The 16,711-nt window shown below is 42.5% G+C and overlaps 1 protein-coding gene across 1 annotated transcript in view; it reads right to left on the reverse strand.

Moving 5' to 3' along the window:
- Positions 1-16,711, reverse strand: part of peds1a (plasmanylethanolamine desaturase 1a) — a 57,833-nt gene that overhangs the window by 921 nt on the left and 40,201 nt on the right. Inside the window, exons 4-5 of the mRNA XM_085461084.1 lie at positions 14,888-15,032; positions 4,129-4,341 (exon numbers count right to left, since the gene is read on the reverse strand). Of these exons, the coding sequence (XP_085317210.1) occupies positions 4,129-4,341; positions 14,888-15,032 (358 nt within the window). The remainder of the gene's footprint in view (positions 1-4,128; positions 4,342-14,887; positions 15,033-16,711) is intronic.

The following is a 16,711-nucleotide window of genomic DNA, read 5'->3' on the forward strand; positions in this document are numbered from 1 at the left end:
TCCAAAAACTGAGTCGATGGTCGTTCTTCTTTAAAACAGCCCAAATACCCAATCTAGTTCCTGTTACTGACAGCTGCACTCAGCAACCACCTTGTTAGGTACACCTGTTCGTCTGTTAACACAGATCCCTAATCACCCAATCACACGGCAGCATCTTTTAGACCAAGACAAAATGCTCAAGTTCAAACTGTAAGAAAGAGTGAGCAGATGTGCTCCTCTGTTTCACACACTGCTGGGATTTTCCCACAGAACAATCTCTAGGGTTTACAGAGAATACCCTGAAACAGTGAAAGCATCCAGACAGCAGCAGTTTTCTAGGAAAAAATTACTTTTGGAGGTCAGAGGTCAGTGGAGAGTGGCCGGGCTGCTTCAAGCTGAGGCAGGACGGCTGCAGTAACTCAAATAATCACTGATTACAACCAAAATATGCAGAAGAGCATCGCTGAACGCACAACATGTTGAACCCTGAGGGAGATAGGACCACAGCAGCATCTCTGAGGAATGTTTCCTGCTCCTTGTTGAATCCACCACACGAAGTATCAGGGCAGTTTAGAGGGCAAAAGAGGACTGATGTATAAAGCACTTTGTGGAGTCAAGCAGCACATTTACCTAATCACGTGTCCGGTGAGTGGATGTCACGTCTGAAGATCTGAGTTAGTGGCAGTAGCCAAATGACGAAAATCGTCTTTTCAGGTTCTTTGTTTCCTTCTTTTTTCCTCCACGTGTAATTTCCTGTCCCCTCTGATCTGATTATGCACTGACAACATTTACAGGGGTGAAGGTTTGAACATGTTTAGTCCTATTAACACGTGGGAACACGTGGGAACACATGCTCGCTCAGTGTCGTCGCTCACAGTGTCGTCGCTCTCGTGCCGTTTACAGAATCTGAACAGCTGTGAATGTTTCTTAGACTATCACGCTGCAGATGGATGCAGGCCAAAGTACACGGAGTATGAATGCATGGCTGTACAGTAGTCTGTGAATACGCGTGACTGCTGTGAAACAACATGCCTATGCAGAGGGCACACAGTCCCGTGACACCTGAGATGAAATCCATTTCATCATTTCAGCCAAAGACACAAACTCGTATCTAAACTCTAAAAGTCGATCGCACAGAGACACGAAGACAGCACAAAGACCCACACGGACGTTGTGTACTTGTGCTGCACTTGTGTGATGTGTTTGCATAGGGTTCTTGCAATAGCTGCAGGGATGCGTGCACGCGCGTCCCTGCGGTGACCTTCTCTCGGCTGGAAGACGTTGAAGCAGCCAGAGGTTGTGTTTGATTTCACTCTCCGCTGTCTGTCGCTCGATGTCTTCCTCCACCACACTCCTTTTTTATTCCTCCAAATCCCTGCCTCCCACCCCCCCTCTCCCCCGTTCCTCTCCTGTCCTCAGCCCCCCCCCACCTGTGAAGTCCTATTTGTTAGAACAGACAGCAGGTTAGCATTAAATATACATGGGGATTGTCAGCCGGTGGCGAGCACAAAGGCAACTAGGCGAGCCCCAGCGGAATCCAAGCCAGGCCCAGGCAGCCGGGCTCGGGGAGCGGGGGGCCGTCGCCGTCCCCCGTGGGCCCCTCTACCCCACCAGCCCACCACACACACACACACACACACACACACACACACACACACACACACACACACACACACACACAGGTTAGAAACCAAAGAGAAGGTCAAAGAGACTAGCACACAGATGCTGGAGTATGCAGATGTACGCAGTGTGTGTGTACAGACACACAAGTCTGCCACCCCCCTCAGCTCACCCACACTCACACACTCACATCTGTCGTCCACTGGGGCGCAGGGTGATGTACAAGCTGAATCCCCCTCGAGTATCCTCCCCTCTCTCCCCCTCTCACCCAGATGCAGGCAGAATACTGAATCTGTGAGCGAGGCCTCGTCTCTGCAGAGCCACACGCACGCAAACGCTTTCTTTTAGTTATTTATAAGAATCACACAGACACATCCGCCATCTCATCCGAATCTGCAGAGAGCCGCACGGGAAATTATTCTGCAGCTTCAACGATGGCGATCTAAAATGGCCGCCCACGACGATCGCACTGACAAACGGTCGAGGGTGACGAGGAAGGTTTGGGTTTGCTGATAGATGTAAAAATAAAGGGAGGACATTATTCAGGGGTTTGGTCGTCTGGCGTCGCGTGATCTGTTCTTCGGTGCACGAGGAGGCCGAGCTCGCTCACACGGACGATGTCACATACTTGCAAACATATGGCGACTGTACAGTCCAGCTGTGTTCCTGTCCTGGCATCTTTCAGCATGTATCCCACGCTGCCGGGAGGATGGCAGGTTTGTGAACAACAGGAAATCTGGGGCCGGACGTCCCAACAACAGTGGAGGACGTTTTTACACGGATCTGTCATTTATAAGACTCAGCCTCACATCGTACAGGGAGTGCAGAATTATTAGGCAAATGAGTATTTTGTCCACATCATCCTCTTCATGCATGTTGTCTTACTCCAAGCTGTATAGGCTCGAAAGCCTACTACCAATTAAGCATATTAGGTGATGTGCATCTCTGTAATGAGAAGGGGTGTGGTCTAATGACATCAACACCCTATATCAGGTGTGCATAATTATTAGGCAACGTCCTTTCCTTTGGCAAAATGGGTCAAAAGAAGGACTTGACAGGCCCAGAAAAGTCACAAATAGTGAGATATCTTGCAGAGGGATGCAGCAGTCTCAAAATTGCAAAGCTTCTGAAGCGTGATCATCGAACAATCAAGCGTTTCATTCAAAATAGTCAACAGGGTCGCAAGAAGCGTGTGGAAAAACCAAGGCGCCAAATAACTGCCCATGAACTGAGAAAAGTCAAGCGTGCAGCTGCCAAGATGCCACTTGCCACCAGTTTGGCCATATTTCAGAGCTGCAACATCACTGGAGTGCCCAAAAGCACAAGGTGTGCAATACTCAGAGACATGGCCAAGGTAAGAAAGGCTGAAAGACGACCACCACTGAACAAGACACACAAGCTGAAACGTCAAGACTGGGCCAAGAAATATCTCAAGACTGGTTTTTCTAAGGTTTTATGGACTGATGAAATGAGAGTGAGTCTTGATGGGCCAGATGGATGGGCCCGTGGCTGGATTGGTAAAGGGCAGAGAGCTCCAGTCCCACTCAGACGCCAGCAAGGTGGAGGTGGAGTACTGGTTTGGGCTGGTATCATCAAAGATGAGCTTGTGGGGCCTTTTCGGGTTGAGGATGGAGTCAAGCTCAACTCCCAGTCCTACTGCCAGTTTCTGGAAGACACCTTCTTCAAGCAGTGGTACAGGAAGAAGTCTGCATCCTTCAAGAAAAACATGATTTTCATGCAGGACAATGCTCCATCACACGCGTCCAAGTACTCCACAGCGTGGCTGGCAAGAAAGGGTATAAAAGAAGAAAAACTAATGACATGGCCTCCTTGTTCACCTGATCTGAACCCCATTGAGAACCTGTGGTCCATCATCAAATGTGAGATTTACAAGGAGGGAAAACAGTACACCTCTCTGAACAGTGTCTGGGAGGCTGTGGTTGCTGCTGCACGCAATGTTGATGGTGAACAGATCAAAACACTGACAGAATCCATGGATGGCAGGCTTTTGAGTGTCCTTGCAAAGAAAGGTGGCTATATTGGTCGCTGATTTGTTTTTGTTTTGTTTTTGAATGTCAGAAATGTATATTTGTGAGTGTGGAGATGTTATATTGGTTTCACTGGTAAAAATAAATAATTGAAATGGGTATATATTTGTTTTTTGTTAAGTTGCCTAATAATTATGCACAGTAATAGTCACCTGCACACACAGATATCCCCCTAAAATAGCTAAAACTAAAAACAAACTAAAAACTACTTCCACAAACATTCAGCTTTGATATTAATGAGTTTTTTGGGTTCATTGAGAACATGGTTGTTGTTCAATAATAAAATTATTCCTCAGAAATACAACTTGCCTAATAATTCTGCACTCCCTGTATATCTGACAGCCTGACAGAGACACGGGCTGATTCCCCTGCACGACTCTACGAGAACGTCGAGGAATCTGAGCAGACACATGAGTGACCGTCCTGTCACGAGACAGTAGCAGTCACGTCTGCCCCTCTGATACGGAGCTCAGCATCATACCGGTGGTAATGCAGTAATACGTCTCGTGCGGCGACACGTGGTGGATGCGGTGGTGTTTCCGTGGCAACACCAGATGCCAGTCCTGGAGCAGCGTGACCCATCGCGGGAGGCCAAAGTAGGAGTGGCTCCACTTGTGAATCTGATTGGTTAGCGTGACGAAAACCGCCAGGGCGAAGACGTAGCAATCCCAGGGGTAGGATTCCAGCAAGGCCTCTGAAAGGTGACAACAGACACAAAGAAAGAAGACGAGGGAAAGTTAATGGAATAATTGATCAAAGTGTTCAGTGTAATGAAGGAGCAGGACTCCCACAGAGATGCTGAACCTCGGAGGTGCTGAAGAGCCTGAAAGGAGAGGATGAAACATACTTTATCTAAAGAAGATGTTAGCAATGGTTAGCATGATGTTTCCAATCAGACGACGAACAGATGACTGCACACATTCTGCCACACTGCAGGCACCAGGTCAGGGGTGAGGAAGTAAGCAGTCTACACTCAAAGAAGGAAACGAGGCCATGTTTCCTGTTCTTTACTGAGCACCTAACTTCCTGCTGGTGTTTAAACGTAACTATGAATCATTAAACATTAACCCTTTAAGACCTACCATAGAACCAAGTCCACCAGAGCTTATATTATATGTTTACATGCTGTGGAGCCATTTTCGGGAGCATTTCAAGTTGCTATACATCAATACAACCATTATAGCCCAGATTTTAATAATATGTCTGCATTAGGTGCATAGTAACCACATAAATTGCAAAAAAGTGCAATAAACTACAAAAAAATTGAAAATCGTTTTTGTTTTTTTAACATATATTTGTAGTTAGAGAAATTTAAGAGGCTCATCCCTCAAAACTGTAAATACAAAAAAGTTGCACAAAATAGTTTCCCACCACAGGAAATTTATTTTGAGTGTCTTCATAGTTTTATTTTTGAAATACACCAATTTTTATATACTGCAGGAAAAACGAAAATAAATATTATAGTGCAAATTTGCAAAAAAGCAGCATGTGCATCAAAATAAACTATTTCCAGCAGTGCAATATGAGTCCTCAGCATCCCAGAAACGACACAGAAAGTCATAAAGTCAAACATAACTTTTAAAAACACCAGTATAGGCTCATGAGGCCCTGATGGTAAAAAACTACATTTCCGTGAAAATGACGTCACTTCCAGTTTTGGGCAGGTCATGGCGGACATGCGAAAGTTCGAGCTGATGGACGTAGGAAGTGTTACAAACAGCTGATCGGATCGGCAAAGCGTGTTTCTGGAATATTATGTTTTTGTTGCTGCAAGTGCTTTTTATGATGTTTTTGCAAAGCTGTATGTGGAAGGAAACTGTGACCGAGGACAAGCTGATGGCATCAGATGCAAGTACAACTCCTCCGGTTTCATATGCTTACGCGGTTCCGGTTCTACCGGGATTTAAAAATAGTTACGCACAACAGAGCGTGCCCGCTCCGACCGGCTTTAAAGGGTTAAAGAACTTCTGAGGCTCAGGATACACGTCACACCTGCACAGGTATGGAGGGAGCGACCCGAGCGCTGCTGGCTTTGTATGCGAAGGCTGGGGAACGAAGGTAACACAAAGTCACAGTGAAACACAGTAAAAGGTCACTGAAAGCTGTCAACCAATGGGATGAGAGAGCACTTCAAAAAATATGGAGTACTTTTATTGAGAAATATCTGGTGTGATGTTAATTTGCACCAAGTAAGAGGTAACCTGCTGAGTCCCATTTATTCATTCTTAGCCTGAACTCTAACAGGAGCGGAGTCACCATCAAACAGTCGACATTAGCTGAGATGTTATATGACAAGTGACCATCTTTATTCTGAATATCACGCTCTGCAGTGTCAAACTCCACGTGCAGCCCAGTCTGATGTCAGGAGCAGTAAAACTCCTGGAAACCTCCGAATCTCTCCTCTCAGCGAGAACTGTAAAAAGGTGCATTTTGATTTCACATTTGAACGTTTAATGAGCCGTGCATTTACAAAATGATGTTGAAGACTTTCAGTTATTCTTTGTGGTGCTACAAAGGAAAAAACAGCTTTCAGTGCAGCTTTTGGAAGTAAAGGGTGAAATTAAAAGTATCTGATGCTGACTCAGTGACAACACTACATAAATCACAGAAACGGGTTAGCGATGTCTTTTTTCCCCTTTCTCGGCCCTCTGTGATGTCAGCAGGATTGGATACACTGAATCTGGTCAGGCACACAGCACTGCAAGCACAGACGCTCCATCATTGTTTTACAACGAGCAGCCAATCAAAAGAAAGTTGGATTAACTGGAGGGGGGCTCAAAGGAAGATGTTTATCTCAGCCTCGCCGAGCCTCGCTCGATCGTGGAAAGCTGTCCCACACTAACTGCAGCTGGACATGCGTCCCCTTTGATGCAAACTCTGACCCAAAGACAACGACAGACACCGGTGGACTGATAACACTACAGCTGATTAATCAGACGTCCTGACCGCGGCCACGCACTCGCCTATAACAAGCATTTTGTCATCGGTAGCTGAAAACTGTTTACGGAGTCAGCGCTGATTTGAGCTGACAGCTGACAAACATGTCAGGACTCACACAGAAGCAGCTGCGCACAACATTTCTGACAATAATGAATGCATGAACAGTATAAGGATGCGCACAGCCTCCATGAACGTGTGAGTCTGGTTTGTCAGCTGATAGCTCTCGGTCTTCCTGTGACTTACAGCTGTCCTCTCTCTGTCCGTCTCCATGCCTTGTCCCTTGTCTTTGGTGAAAACTACAATCTCTTGACCCCAGTTCAAGTGCAGACATGACAGCTGGAGATGTCACCTCGCGCTTTTCAGATTTCCCCGTCTACCTCTGTCTCCGTCTTTGTCTGGTGACCGCTCGACACTGCGAGGAGCTCGACATGACAGGTTTAGATGTCATCTCACCGCTACGCGACCCTCCGCTGCCCCCGCGCGCTCTCTCGCTTCCTCTGTTCTCCGTGCGCTCTCGCCCTCGAACGCTTAGCTGCGACCTCTTAAGGCGCGGACATGACAGGTGTGGATGTCACTGCGTCCGTTTGGTGACCTCTTGACTCCCTGTGGTGTGTGACATGACAGGTGTGGATGTCACCTACAAGTGGACCTCACTGTTGCTGCCTCTAATCTCTCCTCCCTCTCGCCTCATGCACAGATCCCTCCTGTGGACAAGCAGCTGAACTTTTAACATTTTCATTCTTTTGGTTTCAGACGATTTGTTAAAGTCTGACTCCCCTTAAACGTACCGATGATCTTTTACAGACACTTACACCATTCAAACACAATAACACTTTTAACCTTTACTTTCTTTTGACATTTCTGGTTAGTTTTACATCTAATCTCTAATATCATGTCAATAACTCAAATGTATTTTGCTCATGCATGGTAGAGCTAAGTTAGGAAAGCTAAAGCATTTATTTCTTCTGAATGGAGACTTTTTAAAAAGGGATGTTTTGCACATCAACACTTACCAGACCCTCACAAACACCTGCTGAGATAATAATGACGCAGGACTGTTTAAGAAAGGCCATCAAATCAAAGTTTTATGTTTATACTCCGAGAAACCACAGTAAAGGTACCCAAAAGAACTGGAAAACTACTGAATACGTGTGCACAGGAGGGATATGGCCTATACTGGATAAATGATGTTAAATATGGAGCTGCCAGGCAGGAGCAGACGTGCACAGAGTCATGGATGTAGTGAAGGAGACTATACAGAGGGTTGGTGTGACAGGAAGGAGGTAGGAAGATGGTAAGATGGAGGTAGATGGTAAAAATGGTAAATGGCCTGTATTTATATAGTGCTTTACCAGTCATTAAGGACCCCAAAGCGTTTTACACATCCAGTCATCCACCCATCCACACACACATCCACACACTGGTGATGGCAGCTACATTGTAGCCACAGCCACCCTGGGGCGCACTGACAGAGGCGAGGCTAGATGGTAGATGATGTGCTGTGGCGATCCCTAAAAGTAGCAGCCAGAAGCAGGAGTAGTAGCAGCAGTACTAGCAGCAGTACTAGCAGCAGTAGTAGTAGTATTATTTAGGGTTTTATGCGAATGTAACAACTCGATCGTTGTCTTTTATGTTCTAAAGCATATAGTTAGTCGTGGACCAGGTGACCCTGAATCCTCCCTTAGTTATGCTATTTTGGTCGACGGCAAAATATCTTTAATCCACTTTAATAGTAGAAGTTTATATGCAAATTTTCACAAAATAAGGGAATATTTAAGCAAATTTACACATCCATTCAGTGTGATTGCAGTATCTGAAACATGGATTAATAAACAGAAAGGAGAGGACTTTGTAATAGATGGATATGAATTAAATCTTACAAATAGAAAGAATAAGAATGGCGGTGGTGTGGCCTTGTTTGTGGATAAAAATTTAAAATACAAGATGGTAGAAAAAATGACGATGGCGGTAGATAATATATTAGAGTGTGTAACAATAGAAATTAGTATGGGAAAAGAGAAAAAGGTCATTGTAAGCTGTATATATAGAACACCAGGTTCTAATATTGAAATTTTTAAGGAGTGGGTAGATAAAACATTCATTAGGACAAATCAAAAAGTCATGTTCATTTGTGGGGATTTTAACATAGATCTACTAAATCCAAACAAGCAGAGAGCGACAGAGGAATTTATTAATACAATGTATAGCTTGGGACTTTTTCCAGTGATCACTAAGCCCAGCAGGATTACAGCACAGTCGGCAACCCTAATAGACAATATATTTACTAATGAAATAGAAAATAGAACCATAAGTGGTCTCCTAATTAATGACATCAGTGATCATCTACCTGTTTTTATAGTGTATAACAGCAATTACAGGAAGGTTAAACAGCAAAACACAATAAAATACAAACGAGTGAGAACAGAAGAGTCAATAAACGCATTCAAAAGTGATTTACTCAAGCAAGAATGGGAGATGCTGTATAAGGAAAAAAATATTGATAAAGCTTATGAGATTTTTTTAGGAAAATTTAAACTGTTATATAATAGTCATTGCCCAGTAAAGAAATATAGTAAAAAACAAAAATATGCAGAGTGCCCATGGATTACAAAAGGATTGCAAAATGCATGTAAGAAGAAAAATACCTTATACAGAGAATTTATAATGAACAGAAGCACAGAAGCTGAAAATAAATACAAGAAATATAAAAATAAATTAACGAGTATTTTAAGGTCATGTAAAAAGGAATACTATGAAAAATTACTGATTATGAATAAAAATAATATTAAAGGGATCTGGAAAACATTAAATACCATCATCAAAAAGGGCTCAGGGCAGGCAGACTATCCTTCGTATTTCGCAAATAATGATAGAAATATTACTAATATGAGCGATGTGGTAAATGAGTTCAATAAATTCTTTGTAAGTGTTGGGCCAGACTTGGCTGAAACAATTCCTGATATAACAGATTCGGTAGAGAAAGAAACTAGACTCATTGACCGCAATCCTCATTCAATGTTCTTAACGGTGGTGGAAGAAATGGAAATCATTGATATTGTTGGGAAATCACAAACAAAAAACTCTACAGACTCTGATGACATAGATATGGAAATAGTCAAGAAAGTGATAGAGGGCATTTCCAAACCCTTAACACATATCTGCAATTTGTCCTTACAAACTGGTGCATTCCCAAAACAAATGAAAACAGCTAAAGTAACACCACTGTTTAAAAATGGTGACAGACACCAATTCACAAATTATAGGCCTGTCTCTCTACTTTCTCAATTTTCAAAAATACTGGAAAAAGTCTTTAGTAATAGACTTGACAAATTTATAGATAAACACAAAATAATAATGGATAGTCAGTATGGTTTCAGATCAAATAGATCAACATCATTGGCATTAATGGAACTGATCGAAAATATCACCAACAATATAGATAAAAGACAATGTATAGTTAGTGTATTCATTGACCTAAAAAAAGCTTTTGACACAATTAATCATGACATATTACTTGATAAACTGGAGTACTACGGCATTAGAGGAGTGGTGTTAGAATGGGTAAAGAGTTATTTGAGAGACAGGCAGCAATTTGTGAAAATTGGGGAATATCAATCAGAGTGTATGGACATTGTTTGTGGAGTTCCGCAGGGGTCAGTATTGGGACCAAAGCTGTTTATCCTCTATATCAATGATATATGCAGAACATCAGATATACTACAGTTTATTCTATTTGCAGATGATACAAATATTTTTTGTGCTGGAGAGAACTTACAGCAGCTTTTGGAAATTGTCACACAAGAAATGATTAAACTGAAAACATGGTTTGATAGAAATAAGCTATCATTAAATTTGGAAAAAACTACATTTATGTTATTCGGAAATTGTAAAAAAGATGCAGGAGCAAAATTATTAGTAAACAATGTTGAAATAGAGCAAGTTTCGGATACAAAATTTCTGGGTGTGATAATAGATAACAAAATCTGCTGGAAACCTCACATAAAGCATATACAAGCCAAACTGTCAAGAAGCATCTCCGTACTAAGTAAAGTTAAATATTTTTTGCCTTCCAAATCACTCCGGGTACTTTATTGTTCACTTATATTGCCATATTTGGAATACTGTGTGGAAATTTGGGGAAACACATATAAAACTGCACTTCAACCAATATGTAAAATTAAAAAAAAAAGCAATCAGGATGATTAATAAAGCAGGATTTAGAGACCATACTAACATCATGTTTTTGAAATTAAAAATACTGAAGTTTATGGATCTTATAAAATATAAAACTGCAAAAATTATGTACAAGGCCAGATACAATATGTTACCAGGAAATATACAGAGGATGTTCTATGACAGAGAAGGAGACTATGAATTGAGGGGGAAATTGAATCTAAGGATTCTTAAAGCACGGTCAAAGGTTAAAACCTTTTGTGTCACTATTTATGGGGTAAAACTGTGGAATAGTTTTACTATAGATCTACAGCAATGCTCAGGAATTAGTAAGTTCATGAAAATACTTCGAAAACTGATTTTGGAAGAATATGATACCGATAAAGATGATCACCCATTGTATGTATAAAAATATCAAATTATATCCAAATTATATCAATCACGGTAGCCAAGTTTATATAGGTCCTCGTGTATCGTGTGGAGTATGTGATGATGGGAATTAGGTAAATTATGTGGGATCAATAAGATGTTGAGCAGGGGTAGGAATTAATAAGTATGTTCATACTTCTTCCTACTCCTTTTCAGACCAAACATTGTTACATCATGTCAGACGATTTTGTTTTATTTCATTATATATTTTTTGTTTATCTGAACACATACGTGTGTGTGTGTATATCTACATATATATTCGTATCTGTAAATGAAAATATATGTAGTGTGTATATATTGTTTTTTGTTTTATATGTCTGAAACAAATAAAGATACAATACAAAAATACAATACAATAGGTGTAGCCTGCTGAAGGACTCCCATGATGCACTGGGTGTTTCTTCTTCACTCACTATGTATTAACAGACCTCTCTGCATTGAATCATATCTGTTATTAATCTCTGTCTCTCTTCCACAGCATGTCTTTATCCTGTCTTCCTTCTCTCACCCCAACCAATCACAGCAGATGGCCCCGCCCCTCCCTGAGCCTGGTTCTGTTGGAGGTTTCTTCCTGTTAAAAGGGAGTTTTTCCTTCCCACTGTCGCCAAAGTGCTGCTCATAGGGGGTCATATGATTGTTGGGTTTTTCTCTGTACCTATTATTGTAGGGTCTACCTTACAATAACAGGCGACTGTTGTTATATAAATAAATTTGTATAAATAGAATTGAACAAATAGAAACAGACTTGTTTCGTGCATGCATTTCTTTTCCTCTGAATGTATGAATGAATAGAATAGAATTCAACTTTATTGTCATTGCACATGCACAGGTACAGGGCAACGAAATGCAGTTTGCATCCATCCAGAAGTGCTTTAGTGATATAGATATATTACAATATATATTAGCAATAATATAGATATGTGAGTATATTACAGAAATGGGTCTATTATGGTATGTTATAATGTACACGGTATGAAGTATGTTGTGAATATTCTATAACTATAAGTATGTACAGGCTGTAGTGAGTACAAGCTATGTACAGGATATGAACAGGATATAAATATGAAAAACTATACAGAATATGAAATAAATAACTTTACAGAATCTGGGATATACAGCTATACAGAAATGGGAACTATGCAAGTTGTAAACAGTTGTAGGATTAAAGATTATTGAATGTACAGAATGATTATTTACACAGAGCTATACAGTAGTGCAGTTAAGATAAGTGAGGGTGTAGATAGTTTCTACAGAGGCTATATAAAGTGCTAGTGGTTGTGAGTGGTGGTTCAGTCCATGTTATTATTGTGTGTTTGAGGGTACAGTTGTCCATTGTGGGTGTGTGTATGTTCAGTCCATGAGTTAACGTGGGTCAGATGTCAGGAGGCAGAGTTCAGGAGTCTGACAGCTGTGGGGAAGAAGCTGTTCCGGTACCTGGTGGTCTTAGTCCGGAGGCTCCTGTGGCGCCTCCCAGAGGGCAGGAGGGTGAAGAGTCCATGTGATGGGTGACTGGGGTCTGTGATGATTTTCCCAGCCCTTTTCAGACACCGCTTCCTGTAGATGTCTTTTATGGCAGGAAGTGGTGCTCCGGCGATGCGCTGGGCAGTTTTCACGACCCTCTGCAACGCCTTCACTGGTACTTTGTTATTTCGTTTCCTATCCAGCTACCTCGGTTTATCACTTTATCAGACATGCACAGTGCTAGATGCTTGGGAGCAGCTTAACCTCACAGCACGGTAGCTAACCTAGCCTTTAACCCAACTAACTGATGTCAACTCCCCTCCGCTCCTCCCATCAGTGACCTTTCAGCTCAACTTGTAGTGTAGACATGACAGGTGGAGATGTCACCTCCTCAATAACAGCTTGCTCAGTTTCTCCTGCTGATCTTCCTCCTCCAGTCCCTCCCACCTCTTGCCCTGCAGCTGTAAGGTCAGTGCACATGATCACCTGCCCTATGCTTTTCCTTAACTTCCATTAGTCTGGCACCTTGCAGTACTAAGGCACAGCTACAAACTGTTTGACACTGTAGCTGACCTTCTGAAGTCCTTGCATTTTCATCGCCAGTTTGAGGTTTAATTGTAGGAAGTTAGCTCAAACGTCTACAATGTTACACCCTCGAGCTTCTCAGGATAATAAGAATGGCAATGATGATTTTCTTTTCTACACAGGAAGCAAAAGAAGAATATTTAAGGCTATGACACACTGAGGTTTCCAAACAGCAGCTGTCTGTGTCCATCCTGGGCTTCCTTCACCTGATCAGATCGACAAATCCCAGCCAGTTGGTTGGTTGGTGAATGTTTGGTTCATCCAATCTGAAAGAAGGGCTAAAATGACTTTCCACTTGTTGGTTTACCTTTCTTCTTTCACTGAAGAAATACTCATCTTTTTTCTTGGTTGTTTTCAGACACTACTACTACAGATAGACTTTAAAGTTCTGATGCTGGCCTATAAAGCTCTGAATGGTTTAGGACCAAAATACATCAATGACCTCCTGACCCAGTATGAACCATCCAGATCCCTCAGGTCATCTGGATCTGGTCTTTTATCAGTTCCCAGAGTCAGAACCAGACACGGAGAAGCTGCATTCAGCTTTTATGCTCCTTATATCTGGAACAAACTCCCAGAAAGCCTCAGATCAGCTGAAACACTCAGTTTATTTAAATCCAGGTTGAAGACTCACCTGTTCTCAGCTGCATTTGAATAAAGCACCAAATCCACACTTTAAGCTTAAATTTCAAAACTTACATTTAACTACTGATTTTATCTACTGTTCTGATTTTATCTGTTTTGATTTTATATACTGTTGTTTGTTTGTTTGTTAATTAGTTAGTTAGTTTATTTGCTTGTTTTATTCAATTTTAAATCATGCTTTTTATTTGTTCTTGTTTCTAATGTCTCTGTAAAGCACTTTGAATCACCTTGTTGTTGAATTGTGCTATACAAATAAACTTGCCTTGCCTTGCCTTGCCTTACAGAGATAGTGGGCACAAAGGGGAGAGAGGGCTTTTGCTGTGGCTGCACCCAGACTGTGGAACAGTTTACCTCCTCACATCAGATTCTCCACAAGCCTAGGAACTTTTAAAACTGCTCTTAAAACTCACCTCTTCTCATTGGCTTTTAGCAAGGTTTAACTTACTGTTTTAACTTATTGTTTTATCAGTGAGGTGTTTTATGTACTTGCGTTTTATTGTATTTTATATTTGTAATTTATTGTACAGCACTTTGGTCAGCCTTGGTTGTTTTTAAATGTGCTTTATAAATAAACTTGACTTGACTTGACAAAGATATGATGGAGCAAAGAAGGAGCTCCCAGCTCTTTCTAGTCTAGTGTTGACACTAAAACTACATGTGCCAAGATTCTGCCAATCCATCACATTCATGCTGATTTAAACACCAGTTAGATTAGGGGATGGCGTGCTCCATCAAGTCCTCCATCAGCAGCAGCGTCCATGTTCTAAGGACCCTACTGACCATCAGGTCACCAGTTCTGATAGATGGTGGCATTCGTGCAGACTGGTTACAGAACTGCTGTTCTCGTTATTGACCAACCTTTATCACATCTAAGATGTGCCCACAGCTGCTAGCAGATATTTACAGGAAACTGACTCGCCCAGCAACAAGAGCACAGCTCAAACAGTGACTGCGATAGTGCAGAGATCTGTGTCTCTGCAGCCGGTATAAGCAGATGTGTGATTTACCTGGTGTGTAAGTGAGGAACTTGTAGGCCATGTGAGCCAGCGGTAGGATGGGGATCATGCAGTTATCGCCATTGGTTTCGATGAAGTCGTGGCGAGTGATGGCAGTCGGATCGATGTGGTGCTCCCTGAATGGTCGAAGAAATGCCTGCAAAGAAAAGAAATGAATAAAACTATTCTCAGTCTAAGCTCCGACGAGTTTCTGCTCCTACAACAACTGGCTTTAGAGGGAGGACTTTATTTAAACCATCATTATCTTATTTTTATATGAAATGAAAAATACTGAAGTGGTGGCCTTTCCAAATCAAAGTAATCCACACAGATCCCAAACTAGACTCTGCTCGCTGTTCCTGCCTCAGCAGCTGCACATCCGCCCGATCCTGACTGAGAAGTGCGGATATCAGTGAATCTACAGGCCAATCCATCCACTTCAGTTGTATGTTGTTCTGTATGCACTTTGTAACTCGCAACAGCTAGCAGGAGAACTAGCGTAGCGTGGAGGAAGATGAAGGTGAGAAAAAGCAGCTCGGAGTTACCGACTGCCGTTTTTATATGTTTGCAAAGCTGTGCAGACGGCGGTGAGTGAGTCGGCGTCACCTAAACGCTTTGGCTTCTTTTGTTTGCTCGTTTTCATGTCAGAGAGACATTTAGTCCATTTGTTTATGGCCAATGACATTTTTATGCACACGACTGCAGCGGAGGTTAAATCAAGATTTGGTTCGACTGCACACTTTTAATCCAAAGGTTTGATTTTATTCATGAACCATTTTGAGAGGCTCAGACGTTGAGATAACAGCGTATTAATAACACAATCATGACATCAGGACACAAATGAATGGAACAGGGTGAACAGCCGATCTAGTCTGTGCTAAATAAAGGGGCTACAGTTACATGCACATACAGGCTGAAAGTCATCGTTGGGTTCCTCTAATGAATTTAAATTCACTTTAAACCACAACACAAAACCATGTTTATCCTCTTTACGCCAATGCAGATCAAATACACACACACACACACACTCACACACTTAGTGGTGCTGAGCACCCTGTGCAACCCCAAAGCTCATATCCAGCATCCTAATAAACCACAGAACAGCAGTCAACTTGTGCAAACACACTCATACACATAAATGACCCATGGACACCCCACCAATTCAAAAATGTGTGCTTTAGAACACACACAGACACACACACAGACACACACACCCAGCAAACCCCAGCAGCACTGTGCAGAGGCAGACACCCGTCTGTGAGAGCATGGGGGTCTCAAATGAAAGACTGAATCTGAATCTCAGAAGCACAAAAAAGGACAGAAAGAAACACACCCACATGCACACAGAGGATAAAGGTAATTTATTTCTCTGTGTGGAAAAAGCAAAAAGAGGAAGGTTTGCATGTGTTTGTGCACAGTGCGCATTTATCCGAGTGCGTGTTTGTGTGCAGCCGTCGAAACATCAGCGTGAAAACTCATTATTGTCGGGTTAGCCGCTCGAAACAATCGCACACGCCTATCAGCAGACATCGTCGGTAGGTGCCACTGCAAACGCTGAAACTATCTGTTGATATCCTCACAATTACGTGCCCAGCTCCCTTCTCTACCGCTGCTTCCCCCTCCTCCATCGTCCCCCTCCTCTCACCGCAGCCCTCAGCTAGATGAAAGGCCGGCTAAGCCGCAGAGGTCGTGCCGAGAGGGGCGGCACGGGCGCTCCCAGTTAACGGCGGGCCACCGGTCGCTGCGTGTCCTCTAATCCCACACCGTTTAACGGCCTGCCTTGCACGACATCCGTTAATCACCAGCTCACATCGCCCATCGCCCCAGCAACCACCG

This window comes from Copadichromis virginalis, linkage group LG7, assembly GCF_057382275.1.
Source record: "Copadichromis virginalis isolate Kocher_CV1m ecotype Utaka linkage group LG7, C_Virginalis_male_GT1.1, whole genome shotgun sequence".
Lineage (NCBI taxonomy): Eukaryota > Metazoa > Chordata > Actinopteri > Cichliformes > Cichlidae > Copadichromis > Copadichromis virginalis.